This window comes from Ambystoma mexicanum, chromosome 7p (genome assembly GCF_040938575.1).
Source record: "Ambystoma mexicanum isolate Mex_15411 chromosome 7p, UKY_AmexF1_1, whole genome shotgun sequence".
NCBI lineage: Eukaryota > Metazoa > Chordata > Amphibia > Caudata > Ambystomatidae > Ambystoma > Ambystoma mexicanum.
In genome coordinates, this window is record NC_090939.1 from 142612076 (window position 1) to 142629567 (window position 17492).

Below are 17492 nucleotides of genomic sequence, written 5' to 3' on the forward strand. Positions count from 1 at the left end.
GTACAAGGTTTGGGTAGTCACGGTTTGGACCGGCATCTATTATCTGTAGCGCAGTGCTGCGAGTTGCGTTCTTTGCATGAAATGAAATTAGCCCAGGGTTAGGTGCCGTTGAAAAAGCAACGTTTTGAAAGATTCTTGAAATTGTAGAATTGTGGAGGCGTTCCAAGTCGATATGGAATCGAGTTCCAGAGGCTGGGTGTGTAACAAGGTAAAGGTTGTTTGCAGGACCTCTCTTTGCATACTCGTTGTGATTTCAGTCGATTTGCTGCACAAGGAGCGTGTGCCATCAGAAATGTGGAGCCTAACTGCCAGGTACACTGGTGTGCCACTTGTGACTGGCTAATAATGGTTACATGCAGTCTTGAACATTATCCTGGCCTGGAGAGGAAGCCAAAGTAGTTCCCTAGGATGGGCATGATTCAGTCAGATTTCCAGGCACCTGTAATAAGATGTGCTGCAGTGTGGTGGACTGCTTTTGTCAGTAGGGCATTTCACCCATTGATGGCCAAGACTACATCCTGCACTACGGTCCATAAATTCTGTGGCAGGATGAAGGATATGATTTTTGGAGCCAGGCTGTTTAGGCCTCCTTGGCTATGAGTTTCTGGAAGGGCAGAGTGCTGTCAATGGTGAAGCACAAGTATTTTGCTGAATCCAAGAGTTGCAGATTAAATCCTTCTAAGCGCAAATCATTGAGCCATTGTTGGGCAAGTTGTCGTTTAGTGAGGGAACAGATGAGGACGAATTTGGCCTTTCCTGGGTTAAGTTTGATATAGGCAGCCAACATCTAGGACTGGATGATGACTAAGTAATCGCGGGACGACTGTTGTACATGAGAATAAAAAGCCCACAGGACATCAGAGTATCGTCCACGTATTGGTGGATCGCTATATCAGGATCTTTGATGATTGCACCCAGAGGCTCCATGAAAAGGTAAAAAAGGATTGGTGAGAGGAGGAAACTGGGAGTCGGTTAGAGCACAATGTGTTCATCAGCACAGCCTGATGTCTGCCTGAGAGGTCTGTGAGGGTACAATGATTTGATGCAGCCGAGAAGTAAAGGAGGACGAGGAGTCCTGAGTCGCCCTTATCCATGATTTGGAGGGCATCATCTACCATCTGGATGGTGGCCGTCTCAGTGCTACACTTGGGACGTAACCCTGACTGATAGGTTAGGAGGTGTAGTTGATTGATTCTGTCGAATAGTTCTGTAACAACAACCTTTTTCAAAATGTTGCCAATAAACAAGAGTTTGGTAATGGGGCTTTGTTGGCCTGGTCATCTGGGTCTAGGGTACATTTGTTCCGCACAAGGTCGTATATGACCAATCATGAGGATGTATGGCAATGACCCTGTTGTGAGGGAGGCATTGATGATGCCGAGTAATGCATTGAGCACTGGGCCATCAATTGTATAATGATGGAGGCCGAGATGATATCATCAGAGTAGGAAGTAGGTTTGAGAAAGGGGGTGTTTTTAGGAGGTCTGGTGGAGAGAGAGGAGAGAATTCAGTCCAGAGGGGAAGTGTGCATGCTGGAGTGCAGGGGGCTAATGCTGTGGGAGGTTGATTCGATGATCTGTCAAATTGTGACTTTTTCCTCAATTAAATAGTTGCCGATTCCATTGCATTTTTCCCCCGAGTTGCTTGCACCTCAGGGTTGGGTGAGGGTTTGGTACATTCTTTACTACTTCAAAGAGGGTTTTGCTCCTGTTAGAGGATACCGCAATGGTGGAAGAGTAATACGCAGCTTTGGCCTCGGTAATAGGAATCCTACGGTTGGGGTGGGGAGAGATTTTTAGTTCGTGAGATCTCCAGGGAAACTGTTTTTTTACCACAGTTTCTCTAGGGCTCTGATTGAGCATTTCTTTGAGGGCAGCTCCGGGGTGTACCAAAGGACGGATTGTTTGGTCTTAGCCTGGGTGGTGCTTAGGGGGGCCTAAATATCCATCAGATTCAGAGCTGAGTTGCTGAATAATTCTAGGAAGAGGGAGACATTCCCTGTGGGGAGGAAGTCTGCAAAGTTTGTTTCTAGCTCAGTGACCGGAAAGGTTTGGAAGAAGCCGTGCTGAGTAAGGGTGCGTTTAGCCTGAACTTTGTGGGCTGTGGTCGATTGGGTAATTAACCGTGGGATGAAAACATGGTTAGTTGAGTGGTATAGGGTCTGCGCTCCGATTAAGGGGGCCAGGGTAAATACTAAGTCTAGTGTTTTGCCTTTGTTGTGTGTGGAGGAGAGCACCATTTGCTTAAGGTCCATGCATCCGGAAAGGGCAAAAAACATGCTTCGAGTGCGTTAGTCACAGTGAGATAAAGGGACGTTAAAATCTCAGAGAAATACATTATTTTAGTGTGTGCTAGTTTGGCAGACGAGAATAAGTTGGAGATGTCATCCGTGAAAGCGTCACTCCTGTGAGGTGATCATTCCTTGGGAGAAAAGGGAACCGACAGGCGAGTAATTTGAATGGGCTTGTTCTGGGAGGGGATAATGGAGCGTGGCCAATCGCTCCTATGGTTGACTGCCACTCCGCCTCCTGCCATTCCCGGTTTGTTAGCATGTTGGATGGAGTAGCCTGTGAGGAGGAGAACATCGAAAACATGGGGAGGGGATGGGGTAAACCATGGCTTGGTGATGAAGAGGGCATCAAGGTTGTTGTATGAGATGAAGTTGGCGATCTCTGCAGTGTGAGCAACTGCTGAGCGAGCACTGATCAGCATGATGGTGTCTATCCGTGTGGGTTGAGGGTTTTGGACGGGGTAAGGGCAATTTTGATAACGCTTATCAGGGTTTGTTTGTCGAGGCTGCCCAAGGCGCTTGGCCTTTCGAACCCTAGTGAGGGTGGGGATAGGCAGTGGAGGGAGGTTACACATGGTGATGTCTTTTGGCCAGTAGTAGCAACTACTGTGTAGGTGGAGTGCAGGATAGCAGGTCCGTCCCTTGGCCCTATTAGACCTGAACAGGCACAAACAGATGAGGTTGCGGTCTCGTCTGCCCTTTGTGGAGGACACCTAAAGAGGACTGGTTGACTAGGTGGTGGGTGGAGAAATTGAGTAGCAGGGCCTGGTCATGTGACCAGCAACCTCCTCAATGCAGTCTACCTGGAGTCCTTAAGGTGTATGGGTGTACTGATCCAGGGTAGAGTTGGGTAGAAGCATCAATGGGATTCAGCGACAGTGAGGTTCAGCAATGGTTACCGCTTGGGTGTTGGAGACGCTGGGAAACGGCAGGCAATGTTGGTCCAGTGGTACTGGAAGACTCAGCAGCCTTTAATGTGTAAAAGCAGAGATCTGTCTCCAGCAGTGAGCAGGCTCAAATAGCTCAATACAGTCATGCTACTGGAGTGATGATTTCTTAGAGCTCAAAGAAGCTTATAACCAGGCAGGAAGTGTTGAGTTTGAGACACTAGAAAACCCACCGGGTTTCAGATGCTGAGATGGCAGAACTTAGGTGCCGAGCAAAACTAAGTGTGGAGGCGGTCGGGCGTTGTGGTGGGAGGGGACGGCAACAGTTGTTGCAGCAGTGTGGACACAATTGCAGGTGCCCAAACCAGTGTAGAGGCGGTTCAGAGATGCAGGGAGATATATGAGGGGTGGGGAGGTGTGTGTCCTTCATAAATGGTTGCTGGGAGACTCAGTCCAGGGTCACAGGGGCAAGTGGAGTAATTTCTTCCACCCTTCCCAACTGGGAAGGTTTGTTAGGAGCAATGTCAGGGTTCAGTCACCTCCAGTGAACAGGGTGCTTGGTACCCGTTCCTTACTTGCAGTAGTCCTTGTCCAAACAGCTGATCATCCTAAATAGGCTCTTGGGATGGTTATGGAGAAGAGCTTTCCTCTTCTTTGGAGTGGCCTGCATTCACCTCTCTGGCAGAGGACTTAGGAGTGGACTGCACTCCCGATTGGGTGTCAGTACTTTCTTCAAATTGTTCCAAAGAGGAATCAACTAAGAGGCGGGTCTGCCCCTATGTATGGGCACATTTGCTGCAGAGGATTGGTCCAAAGCAAGCCTGTTATCAAGAGTCCAATTCAGGCTGGTGTAACAAGTCTCCTTTGCCTGCTGTCATACCCAAAAGTGTCATGTCTGCAGGAAGAGGGGGGCAGACAAGTCCTGGAGCCCTAGCAAAAACCAAAATGGCGGGACACTTCTGGGGCCTGACCCGCTCACCTGGGCTACACGAACTGTGCCCCCTCTTGTCTGCCTACTTCAAAAGGTCTCCATTTATCAGTACCTGGGTGTCATGACAGGACAGTCTTTGATGCACCAGTTCTCAGGGTACCTACCGGGGAGGGTTTCTGTTCCCTGGAGGAGGGCGCTGACCCTTAAGGGATTGAAAGTGAGGCTTCCTGGACTGGAGCCAACATGGTTGTTGTGGGTACACCCCAGCAAAACAAATAATACACACTAGACCCAGCCAAGCAGGAGCACTGCTCACCAAACTAAGAGAACATCCAATGCTTTTGGTTGCATAATTATGTAATTTCAGTAACTGCCATGTCATAACCAGGCATGGCTTGTATTTTGATATTAATAACTGCCAACAGCCTGCTGGGGTACACAACAATATTTCACACCAAGGTGAATGGTCGCATTATGTTTTTCTGCTATGAAGTATTATGAAAGTGAGGTCCGACCAGCAGAACTCACTTTCAGAAACAGAATTACCAACATAATTTCATTTAAAATAAAAAAAGCTGAGTCGATCTGTCCCTTACCAGATGGCATTCTGCGACATTTCCAAACTCATTAGGCAAAAACGTGTACGGTTTCATGAGAGTTCTAGGCCTATGTGTATTGCTTTTTCAAATTCCTTATGCTTGAACAGAAATACCGTGTTTAAACAAACAGGGAAAGCTTGCAGAAGCTATCGGACACGGACAAGCCGTTGGCGTCCTTTTAGCCGTTAACAAGGTACAATGCGATAGCACAAAAACAACAGTTTTATAGGAGGGTAGTCATTCAAAGACATTCATAAATTCAAAGCTAAGTAACTGAACGCTCAGACTCAAGAGAAAAAGGAGGGCCGTCCGGCGCAGCGTAACTCACCCTGGGGAAGAGCACCCTGTCCCTATCGGGGGTGCATGTCCCAGGGTGGCGCGTGTTGTATCCTCTATCTAATAGTAATAGAGGAGAGGACTGTCCCCAACCGTCTATACTAGTGGCTGTGTCTGGTGGCAGACAAAATATACAGAAATAGAAAATATTGGTGGCGTTTTCCAAATAGGTGTTGCAGCGATAAACAGAACTGTGAATTAGATTCTGTAGCTGCTTGGTCTAAGTGGAGACAACCTGGGAAACAGGTCAACTAATTGTATTCCATCCGAAGTGTACAACTTTAATCTAGCCCTTAGGTCACAGTAGTTGGAATGCAAAAAGTACAAATGGAAAACCCACTAGCAAACACTATGGTTAAAACAGCTGAAGAGCCGAAGGGCTAAAAGTGGCTCCTATAAAAAAAACAGCTCACTCAGTGGATGTGAGTGTGCAAGCAGATAACTGGTCAGATTGTATCTCTCTGCTAATGTGAGAGATATCAATAGTTGGTCATGAGAGCCCTCATGACCAAAGTGGTCGACCGGTTTCAATGGCGTCGGTGGCTAGAGCCATCTTCATCAGGACTGTAATTCGAGCTGCAAACTGAATTGTCGGAGTTCAAATTTACTGAACTGAAGGTACCATTGGGGAGTGCTGTCGTCTCTTGTAGGGAGACAAAGAGAGGGGGGGAGAGAGGGAAGGAGGGAGTTAGGGACCACTCGGCAACAGCGGGTGACTGCCAGTGGGGGAGTGGTGGTCATCCTTCATCCGAGTGAGCGTATGGGAAACCACATGGATTGGCTAGAGAATACAGGGGTGGTTAAAGGTGCCTGGACACCAGTGAAATGGGTCTCGCCGTCACAAGTGGGAGTGAGGAGCGAAGAGTTGTGCAAGTGGTGGACCGAAGCCCCAGGGTGGTGAAACCGAGGCACTTAGCTCATGGAACAAAGCCAGTGAGGTGTTGGTACAGTGGCTGCAAAATGGAGGTGGAGCATGCTGTGCAGGTGGGGTAAATGGGCAAAAAGGTTAAAAAAGCTACCTCTGTAATAGAGGCCAGAAGGAGCAGGGGAGCAGCTCTTGTCAAGGGTGGTTTCAAAAAGCTGTAACAACAAAAGTAATTGCAGGTAAGCACAAGACTGTTGGGGGCGGGGGGGCCAAATGCTGGCTGGGTGGAGTGTACCTGCTACATGTAGCTTTCTGCTCCGTGCGCGCCAGGTGCTGTACAGCAGTGTACAGCTCTGAAGGCGTACGAGAAAAGAAGTGCCCAATTGCCTCCCAAAACAAAACAAAAGCGCTCTCGCGTTAGCTTCATTGCGACGCGAGCAGGCGTTTTGGTAATGCCCTGTTAGGAGCGGTATGCCTAATATTAAAAAAAGAGGCCCGATCGCCTCTCAAGACAAAGCCAGAGCGCGGTCGCGCAGCTGGGCATAAAAACAGCATGTGGCTACTGCACAGGGTGTACCGAATTGGTGGCAAAGTGTAGGGGGCGAGGGGGAAATGGGTGGAGGAGCGAAAAAACCAGAGGAGGTGGGGGGTTGGGGAAACATGACCATAGTTGGTGGTGCCCCCAGCAGCCTATTTGGGAGCCTGAGTGTGGACCAAAGTTCCAAGGTGGTAGGTATGGAGAGGTGATGCACCCTAAAAAGCATGAAAATAAAGTCCTGAAAAAATGAACAATTGTGCTAGGAGCTGGGCATGTACGTGAGTGGGCCTCATGTACAGCAAGGTGAAAGGGCAACACTCTACAAAAATACTAGGTGGGGACCACACGTCTGGGCAAGGCAACAATTATGCCAACATCGCTAGGTCATGCCACTGATGTTTTCGTTTAGGCCTTTGGACTACGTTTTTAGCCTAAAAATCCACATCTGTTCTCTCCTGAAAAAAATACTGTGGTGGTTCCCACCTCTTTGAGGTGGTGTGATTATTTCTATAATGGTCAATTTGAATTGGTCCGCGGTGTGTCCCTCAGCTGAAAAGTGTGACACTAAGGGCGCAGTCAGCTTGTTTGTTCTGATGCATGATCTGTGTTCGATCATGCTGTGCTGGCCTGGTGGTCATGCCTATGTACCTTTGATTACAAGGGCAAGTGATCATATAGATCACACCCCCTTTGTGTTGCAATTGGTGAAGTGTTCTGTCTCTAGGAGGTCTTCCAGCCTATGTCTATCTCTGTGGTCCTAGATGTCTGGGCACACAGAGCAATTTCTGCATGGTGCATGTCCCTTGGTGGGTGAGATGTTCCATTGCACTTGCACGTTCTCAAGGTCACTGGGCCTAGTAAGATCGTTGTTTTTGTTCTCCCCTGTTCCCCTTCCCTTGCCTTGTCGTGCTCTGAAACACTTGTGTATGAGCGCGATAGAAATAAAATATCAATATCAATAGGGTCCGTTGGCTTGGCTCCACTCTGGGTGTGGTGGTTATCAGGGTCTTCATGACCTTGTCTCTCACGTAAAATCGTCTTTTGAGAGCGAAACGCAGGACAGGTATGTTGATGGTGCCTGTATTCAAGATAGGCCATAGTCTCTTCACTTCCCTTTTGATTTTATTAAGGAGGTGGGAGTAGCTGAAGATGGCTGTGAAACCTGTGGACTTTCACGTTTAGCGTGTTGCTGTAGGGTGACTGACCACGGGATGTTCCTGGCTCTTTCGTAGGTGTCCTTGATAATACTCCTAGGGTAGCCTCATTCGGCCAATTGGTTTTGGAGTTGTTTAGATTGTGTGGTGTAGACAGAGGTATGTGTACAAAGCCTCCTGTAGCGTAGAAACTGCCCGAAAGGGAGGTTGTCTTTAAGTTCCTTAGGGTGGTAACTGCAGTAGCAAAGCAGTGAATTCCTATCTGTGGTTTTTTTTGTACACACACGAGGAGAGTTTCCCGTTGTCAGCCGAGATGGCCAGGTCAAGAAAATGGGTATTGCGTCTGTTTCTGTCCAGAGTGAACTTCAAATGTGGGTTCAGTGAGTTCAGCCAGGCATGGAAGGAAACTATTTCCTGTTTAGACCCTTTGAAGATCACAAAAATGTCATCTATATACCGCCGCCACACGGCAACCAACCTAAGAATAAAAGTGCGGTTAGCCTCAGGATCTGAAGCTATCCAACAGCAATAGCATCAAAATACACATTCCTAGATCATGAATACTCCCCCATAAACCGTTCCCTTTCCTATGAATGGTTGTGGCCCTGCTACCAATTAAACCGCTGTTCTGAAAAGAGTCCTACCTGTAACCAGTGACATTCCTGCCCACCACCAGGTGCTTTGGCTCATTGTCGCACAGGTAGAGGTTAAAGTCGTTCTCTGGCACCAGGTCCACGTCATGGAATATGAAGCAGTCCCAATTGTGCTCCTTCAGTGCCTCGAGATAACCTACATTTAGTAGTTTTGCTCGATTGAATTTGGCTTCGCCAGCCTGCGCAAAAGAAAAAAACAAACTGTTAAAAAAAAAGATATGAATTAAATGAATGTACTCTGCCAGCACTCTACACCAACACTGGCATGGCGCACCATCCGACAGATGCCTTAACAAAAAACATCCCAAGTGCCTGATGATTGCTACTGCCCAAGCTGTGAATACCTAATAATCACAAAGTCTCAAGGTTAGTCAAAGGAAGAATATAACACAGAATCTTGATGCCTTGACTGCAACTTTTCCTACATGACCTCTAGCTGCCGCAATGCTTGTTCAAACACTATTATTGATGAAAGGATGCTAAGCGGTTTCCCTAAATTCCCATAGGAGCATAAAGCATACCCACCTTCTTCTCAATGTGGCCTGAATGCAGCCAAAACCATCTACAAGTCCAGGGGGGCACTACTAAGCATTCATAGTTTCTTTTGGATAGAGTAAGAGAAAATTAAAAGAACCACATATTAAATATTAAGACAATCAATATATGCCTGACTCAAACCATCACGACATCTATGGTAGAATAAGCCCTTATAATTTGCAACTCTAAAATAAGGCTTCAACGCATCACCTTTGAATCTTTTAACCACATCACACAAGCAGGGGGTGGGGGGGGCAGTTATCTTGCAGTTAATTTGTGCACTCCGGCCCCATAAGCATAAGAAATTAAACATTTCCAGGTCTCCAACCTCCCCTTTGCCGTACAATCATTGACCTCAAATCTTATGAGCACATCTCAGAACCAATGACGCAACTCCATTCATTGGCTCTCAACCATTTTCCGTCATCTTCGATTTAATGATCGTACTTTACAGAGGACCCACCCAAACATGCCGTGAGCCTACATTCAGTCTTGCTGATCCTCTAGAACACCGACATCCTCCAGCACAGGTTTTCAAAATGATGTTTTGGAGGCTGTTGCTCCATTCCATCTCCACCAGAAGTTCACCCCGGTAGGAACCTGAAGACTCACACTCGCCATCACATTTCCTTAACTGTCCACTACATCTCAATTTTACTCAACCCTCTTTCTTCCCAAACTTACTTTGCCCCCTTCATACTCCACCTTAGTCTTAATTTCGAATTGTTGGTTTACAAAGCATCAACTATAAATCCAGTCACTTTACAGCAATGCCTACCTTGCTTGTGTGTGTTACGGTCAACCAATTAATATAGAAGCAAGGTATCAGAAAAAGCAGTACACGAGATCCAATGGATGGATTGCTGTGCAAATTAAGAATGTAACCATGTAGAGGTCACCATGTTCACAGTTACAGTGGCAAAACAAATAGATATTGATCATGGTTAGTAACATTACTTTTATAGGACATTATATTGATTTCTATACTGATTTCACCTTAAATAATACAGCGAGAAAGGCAATAAGAAAAGGCCATCCGCATTTGTTTGGCTTCTCGAAGAGAAAAAAAGTTACATTCATTTAGAGGTTACAAATGATGATCATTGTCCACTCCAATGTTTGGCATTAAGATCGTGCAGCCCCTAGGATTAGTAGACCACTCAAAGAACAACAGCAAGTGTTTTGAGGCATGCACAATCACACAAGAAACGAGGTCTGTCTCACTAGATTTATAAAAGTGTAGACCTTTTGATGACACTATTCAAATTTATAGAAGAACAATTTAAGAAAGTCAATGTTTGCAAACAATCGGCATGTTCGTACGGGTAACAATACAATGCGGACTTATCTATCAAGCGTCATAAGATGGCCTGTGGTTATGCTCATGTTAGAAAGCAGCGTTCATCAATTTAATTGTTCTAAGAAAAATTCAGTTACATAACGCCTTTATGGTAGCTAATTCGGGCCATTTTCACATAGATGCTTTCAGCATTGTTGCAAATTCTTCGGACTTGATCAAGTCAGATGTTTTATTTATTTGACCACGCCTATTCTATTTCTAACATGCCACTATGGAAACCACCCTCGAGCTACAAGTTCAAATTAAGCATAAAGGATGTATAAAAAGGGACAGGCGAGCCAAATTAGCAAAATAAGAAAAAATTAAATTCTTATCCCCAGATTTTGAATATGAAATATAGACCGTTCAGCAACTGGGGAGCTAAGTAAAAGTACAACCCTTCTACACAAGAAAGTTGAAAAACTGGTTATCAGTTAACTGATCGCATTAGGTACGGGTAGTTTAGGTCAGTGGCAAAATGCTGGTCTTGGAAGCAAGACAACACAGAGCAACACAGGTTCGATTCCGGGTCTGTGCTTAGAAACCTCTTCGGTATTAAGCGTGTTATAAAAAAATCAATTACAATATTTATAGTTAGATGTTCAAAGAGTCGATGATTGGCAGTAACTGGGCATTTTTATTACCAAGAATAGCAGATCTTTGAAAATTAAGATCCTGATTCACAAGTCACATGCTCTTAGAGGAAATTCAGTGCTGGGTTTGTAGCCCTTGGATTTGGGAAGAGGAGTCAATAAATGATCCTACTTTCTCAGCTAAAGGAAAGGAAGTACAGCAGCATTGTGTACGGTTCTGTATTTTAATGAATGACAGGACAACACAACATCCAAGGGACTTTTTTTTTTATAGTGGTGATCTTCTCATTCAGACACCAGTGGAGGAACCCTCTCCTGCAAGCGGACAGGTTCATTGTGGTACTCCTTTAGTCTGCTTTTAGAACGCCTTAGTTACCAATCAAGGGAACCTAGCTGGCCATTGAGCCGGTCCTCCGAGACCAGGATATTGAGGGCACCGATTTAGGGAAGGGGCGTAATATCACCCCCCCCTTAAGACCCGATGTCCCTTTGTGCTGGAGGATCACTGGTGAGTCTTGTGGCGGTTCAGAATGTCTGAGAACCAATCCTTGTTGGACTGCATTTGGACTATCAACACCAAGGAGCTATTGTGACTGTGATTAGACTTGTGAAGGCCTTTCACTGTGAGATGGAGAGGGCTGGAGATGCATGCTGGGTGTGTCCCTCCCATGAAAGGAGGTAGCCTGTCCCCTCGTCTCTCTAGGATGAATATTGAAGATACTTCCTGTTTGACAGAGTCTCAAAGAGATCAATAAGTGGACAGCCACATTGATGGAAAACGTGATCCATTACCTCCAACTCGGAAGACAGTTTGCACTCCTTAATGGGCCTGAGTGAGTCTGCCCAGTGAGTGCGCCTAACATTCAGCAAGCCTGCCAAATAAATAGCACAAAGTTGGGATTTTTCCTCATTGCCCATCTCCAGAGGACATGGCAAAGGTCTGCATAGCTGAGGCGATCTTGTCCCTCCACGCTTGCTCAGGTAAAACATCACTGTTGTGTAATCTAAAGGCTAAAATGTTTGACCCTTACATGGACAGGTGGGAAAGCCTTGAGAGCCAGGAAACCTGCAGTCAGTTCAAAGAGATTGATATACACGCTCTGATGCAGAAGGACCCATAGGTTGCGGATCTGAAGGTTTTTCATCATCCCAGCTGCAAAGCAAAGTCCATGTTCACCAGAAAATGTCCTCCAGAACATGTTTCAGTTCTGAGATTGGCAGTAACTGGGGCGGAAATCTTTATTCCACTTGGTACGTAGGTGAAGCTGCACATTAGTAGTGTACAGTCGGTGGTTTGGAACCAAAACTATGTTAACATCAACAACAAAACACTCTGGAACGTAACGTTGGAAATGAAAATGCCTTTACTAGGTGTGAGCTTGTGGTCCACAGCACTTGAATCCTTTCTGCTGGAGGAAAGAAAAGGGCTCGTTATGTATCTCGCAGTAAACCAATATACTACAAAGTATGTGTTGGAGTTATTGTAGGTTTCCTGACATTCACTGTTAAGCCTGAAGACACTAACTCTAGAGTGCTTGAGGGGATTGGTGGGCTTGCTGTGGTTCATGAACTCTGATCAAACAACTGTCAAGGTGGGAATTAATGTGTATAGCTTTCTAAAGAAAGTAGTCGGCCACTGTCACCACGACTTTGTTAAACATCCGGGGCTGAGCTTGTCCAGGGATCGAGTTCAATCTAAAACAGTAGATCCATGAACTCATAACAATTAAATGTGGGGGTTATATTGGAATATGTATATAAACATATGTATATCTATTGCAGATACCCCGATTTAAGGAAATTGGTATTAATTCCGAAAGATCTAACACCATAGCAGAACTGCCTGGCCTTCCATTGGTACTATGAGAAAGCAGGATCGGAAGCCATCCTCACACTTCGAAAGAGGAACCCTCATATTGCTTTAATTTGCAGCAACTTTTTGATCTCCGATAGATGCTGCAAGGAAAGTTGTTGGTGGGACAGGGAGTCTGGGGGAGGAGAAGCTGAAGACCCTGCGCACCACGAAGAGAACCCATAAATAATCTCTAATCGCAAACAAAGCCATTTTGAGGAAGAGATTGGGACTCGATTATATGTTCCATGGTTTCATTTTATTGTTCAACATACTGTGTATAACAAAGTGCAACTGAAAGTAATTTTCTTATCGTCATTGCAAACTGGTAGAAATGTTATATTTATTGGACCTTGCCTCCACACTGACATATAGTGAATACAATTTAGTTTTAGCAGTATGGAAATGTATCTTATCAAAAAAATATGCTTCTATCTCCTATTCTCTGCCCTTGCTCTCAGTGACTACACTGCTTGCCGATGCTGAGAGCAGCATTTTTACATCAAGGTGAGTGTTTATTCCACCTTGTGCGCTCCCGCTGCATTTGGGCATGAACAAGTTATTTGTGGGCCTTGCCACATCGCGGCTCCTGGAATCTTTCTTCCCCTCCTTCCTTGTTCCCACCCGCCCCTCCACCCTGACCCCTGATTGGGCTCTCTGCCTTCCCCTTAGGAGAACCAGTAGGGCAGCCCCACTGCCCCTTGCTGCCCCCTGTGTCGAAGGGCCCAGAGGTAAAGGGCAGCTCCTACAGAAGCAGCTCCAGAGGGTGTTCACCGGTGTTCGCCATGGGAGCAATCAGCGCAGCCGTCAACGAGCAGCGACTGACAAGGTAAGAAAGGTGCGGGCAGGGGGATGAACAGGCATTACTGCTCCCTATTTAACTGTCCCCCCTCTCTTATTAACCCAATTATCTATTTCTGCACTTGGCATTTGTACGTTATCCTTATCTGGCATTGGTGAATTATCATAATTGGCCTGTGGGGCTTTAACCCCCTTCAGGGAAAGTCAAATCTGTGTTCTTGCATTTGCTGCTGCTTTTCCGTCTTTTCTAGGAAAGTCTAATCTGTGCGTTCTTGCATTGCTGCTGTGTTTAAAATTAGACCTTTCCGTTTTTTTCTAAGATAGTTGAATCTGTGTATTCTTGCATTTGCTGCTGTGTTTAAAAAAATAGGTCTTTTCCCTCTCTTCCTCTATTTAGGTTCTTCCCTCTGTCCTGATAACTCACTTCTAGTTGTCATGCTTTCTGTTATATGATGTAACATAGGCCTTTTTTCCACTTCTTGGACACTTGACTCTAGTTTGTTGCATTGCTTTTGGCTGTAGTTTTGTGTCATGCTCTGCAGTTCCTCCCTCTCTCCCCCGTTCCTTCTCTCTGCACTTTCCCTCTATGGTGCTCTCGATCTCCCCAATCTTCTCCAATTGCTATTCTATCACCTATCCTATCCCTCTGACAAAGTCTGGAAGGAAAATGTTCAAGAAGGATCTCCTGGTCTCCAACCCAGGCCTGCCCATCGGTGACACCTATGTCAACGCTTCTTCCGAGCAGACATTCTCAGACATCCTCTTTGTCGTGCCTTGGCCAGACCTTTGCATTCTCCTTATGGCCTCTGTGCTCTCCCCTTTCTCTTCCTCTCCCATTAATGGTGGCACTCGTTGGGAGGTATTCTTGGCATCCTTCCTGTCCTCTAGGGTCATCATTAATGTGTCCTAAATGGCACTGTAATGGCACAGGGCTCTCAGCCCAACCTCCTCCTTCTTGATAGGCATCTACTGTCTCTCATCAACTTCCTCCCCCTCCTGCCACTCCTCTTTCTGCCACCTCCGACGGGTTTCCCACACTCCGGTACCACTCCTAGGATGACCTCTACAAGTGGCAACCTGCTCCACTTACCCTCAACTCAACTCTCACTCTGCGTCAGGCACTCGTCTGCCATCTGCCACCTCCTTTAAGACCCAGACCTGGACGTCTGCGCTCTCACCGAGACGTGGTTCACCGCCAGCTCTGTCATGAGTTTTGACGCTCTCCTACCTGAGGGCTACAAGATCCTCTCTAAGCCCAGGCCTAATCGGCCCGAGGCAGAGTTCCCCTGACCTTTCCTGAGCGGGTCCCTGCTTCTATCATACCCACTCAGGCCTACTCCTCTTTTAAATGCCTTGACTGCAGGCTTGGTGACTCTCCTGGCCTCTCTCCGACTCTGGCCACCATCTACAGGCCCCCTGGCCATGTCTCCCACTTCCGCTCAGAATGGGCTGACCTCCCCTCTTCTCTCCTGTGCTCCTCCTCCAAGCTCCTCATCCTCTGAGACTTCAGTGTTCACCTCAACTCTGGTGATGCGTCCTCTGTGCTCTTACGCAACCTCTGTGACTCCCTTCCCCTCTCCATTCTTCCCTTCAGTCCGACACACCTTGGATGCCATCATCTCTTCAGACATCCCCATCTCAAACCCTGTCATTACTCCTCTCTTCTGGTCTGATCATGCTCTCCTGTCCTCTGACTTGGACCTCCTGGGTCCCCCGGGTAGGCACCCGCCTGCACTGCCAGCCTCCTTCTCAGTCATTCGACCTACGAAGCGAGTGTCATTTGCCACGTTTGCCAACATTTCACCCCTCCTACCGAATCCTGTCTCTGACTCACTCCGACACATCCCTTACTAACCTTCAACTCGCAGCTCCAACCCTCTGAACATCCTTGGCCCTGTCATGAGGATCTGCATGAAACCTGCCTCCAAGTAAAACTCTGGGTATGATTCCGACGTGGCCGCTCTGAAACGCAAGTGCACAGCAGCTGTACGGAAGTGGTAGGCTTCGAACAAATCCTCTGACAAACTGGCCTGCCGCCTGCTCCGAGGGCAATACAGACTCTCCATCTGCACGAAGAAGAGGGCCTATATCCAAGCCAGCATCTCTGCAGCCACTAATACGGCTGAACTTTTCAAAATCTTTAAGGAACTCACGAACCCTACTGCAGTCTCCACTTCTCCTCTACCTTCCCTGGCCCTGTGCACTTCTATGGCCTCTCACTTCATTTCTAAAACTCAGGATATCTTGTCCCCATTCTCCTCTACTCCACACCCTTCTCCCCCACCCTCTCTAAGGCCTACATGACCCACCTGGCCCCTCCCCATCTTCTCTCCTCTTTCTCCAATAACACCTGATGAGGTTTCTAGACAAGTCTGCTCTATGAAAGTCTCACCCAAACAGGTGTTCATTCCCCTGCTCCTCCAGAACTATCAAGGACAACATCGTCTCTCTTGCTCGAACCTTGGCTGATTTCTGCCAGCACTCCTTTGCCATTGGATCCTTCCCCTCACTCCTCAAGCACTCCCTTGTGCACCCTCTCCTTAAAAAGTCTTCTGCCAGCACTTCCCGTCTGGCAAACTACCGCCCTATCTCCTTCCTGGGCAAACTTTTGGAGAAGCTGCCCATCTCCCAGCTTATCCACTACACTGAATCTGTTGGTTGTCTCCACGATCACCAGTCTGACTTCAGAGCTGCCAGAGGCATGAAAACTGCTCTCCTGAACACCTGTGAAGACTTGCTCTATAATCTTGTTTCCAGCTCTCCTTCCATTCTCATCCTTCTCGACTTTTCCTCTGCCTTTGACATAGTCAATTATGCCACCGGGACCTGGCTCTGGACTGGTTGACCTCCTTCCTCTCCGACTGATCTTCCCAGGTTCAACTGGGACCTTTTCTCTCCACCATCTCCCTCTCCACCTGCGGTGTCCCTCAGGGCTCTATCCTCTCGCCTCGGCTTTTCAACATCTACGTGGCCCCTCTAGCCCATTTGATCTGCACCTTCTATCCTAACGTCCACTGTTATGCAGATGACATGCAGCTCTCCTTCAAGCTTGCCTCCTCCTCTTCCTCCTCTTCCTCCTCCTCCTCTTCCTCCCTCATTCTTGACTGCCTGTCTGCTATTCAGGCATGGTGCACTGCTAACAATATCTGCCTTAATGCTAGTAAGAGAGATCCTTCTCAATGGGACCCCTGCTCCCTCTTTCCTTCCCACACTCTGGCCGCCCTCCATGGACCCCATTCCCTCACCTTCTTGTGAGCCAAAAATCTTTGGTATCATCTTCGACTCCTCTCTCTCCTTCTCTCCCCACATCACAGAGCTTGCCAGGAAGACCCACTTTCAGCTGCACCTCCTCAGAGACTTTCTCCATTTCCTCACCTTCCCCCAGAAACGCAATGTCTCCAGAGCTCTAGTCCTCTCCAGGCTGGACTACTGCAACAGCCTCTTTCGTAATCTGCATAACTCCTCCCTTCGCTCCCTTCAACTAGTCCAGAACAGGACTGCAAGACTTATCCTTGGCCTCAAGCCCAGGGGACGCCTTCCATTATCCACCTGGAAAGGAGAACCAAAACTTAACATGTGTAACGGAGCACAGGGTTGGACCAAACATTTTCTGGCCCAAAACCCTCCATGGCCATGGCATTCGAATCTGACTTAGCAGATGCATCTAAACCCCGAACCTGAGGTGTAGACATAAGGAAGGTGTAAAATATACATTTTTTTTTATCTCAAAAGGGTTTAAAACGTGTAGTAAAAAAAACATGAAGTTGCTCGCCCAATGCTCCCGCCTGCCCCGCTGGTAGGGAGATAGGGACTGGAACTTAGGTCTGGGATGATACACTAATGAGGATCCTTTGAGGAATGTGGTGAAGCTTGCACACCTTTACCATGTTGTTCTGGATTAGGCTCCTGCCCCTTACAAGGGTGGAATAAAAGGGAAGGAATGTTGAATTATTTCAGAGGGATAATTCAAGTGTACACTGTAGTGATTGGCAGCCCATTAAATATAGCAATGACATCTTGACGTCAGATAACGTCAATGGGGCGAAATATTCTGAAAAAGAATAAGTAAATGCTGGCAACACATTTATTTTGTGCAAATATTAATTTTGATAAACAA

General features: G+C 46.9%; 1 protein-coding gene across 1 annotated transcript in view; it reads right to left on the minus strand.

Moving 5' to 3' along the window:
• B4GALT4 (beta-1,4-galactosyltransferase 4) overlaps positions 1 to 17492 on the minus strand; it is a 316340-nt gene that overhangs the window by 115323 nt on the left and 183525 nt on the right. Inside the window, exon 4 of the mRNA XM_069635928.1 lies at positions 8245 to 8432. Coding sequence (XP_069492029.1) covers positions 8245 to 8432 — 188 coding nt within the window. The remainder of the gene's footprint in view (positions 1 to 8244; positions 8433 to 17492) is intronic.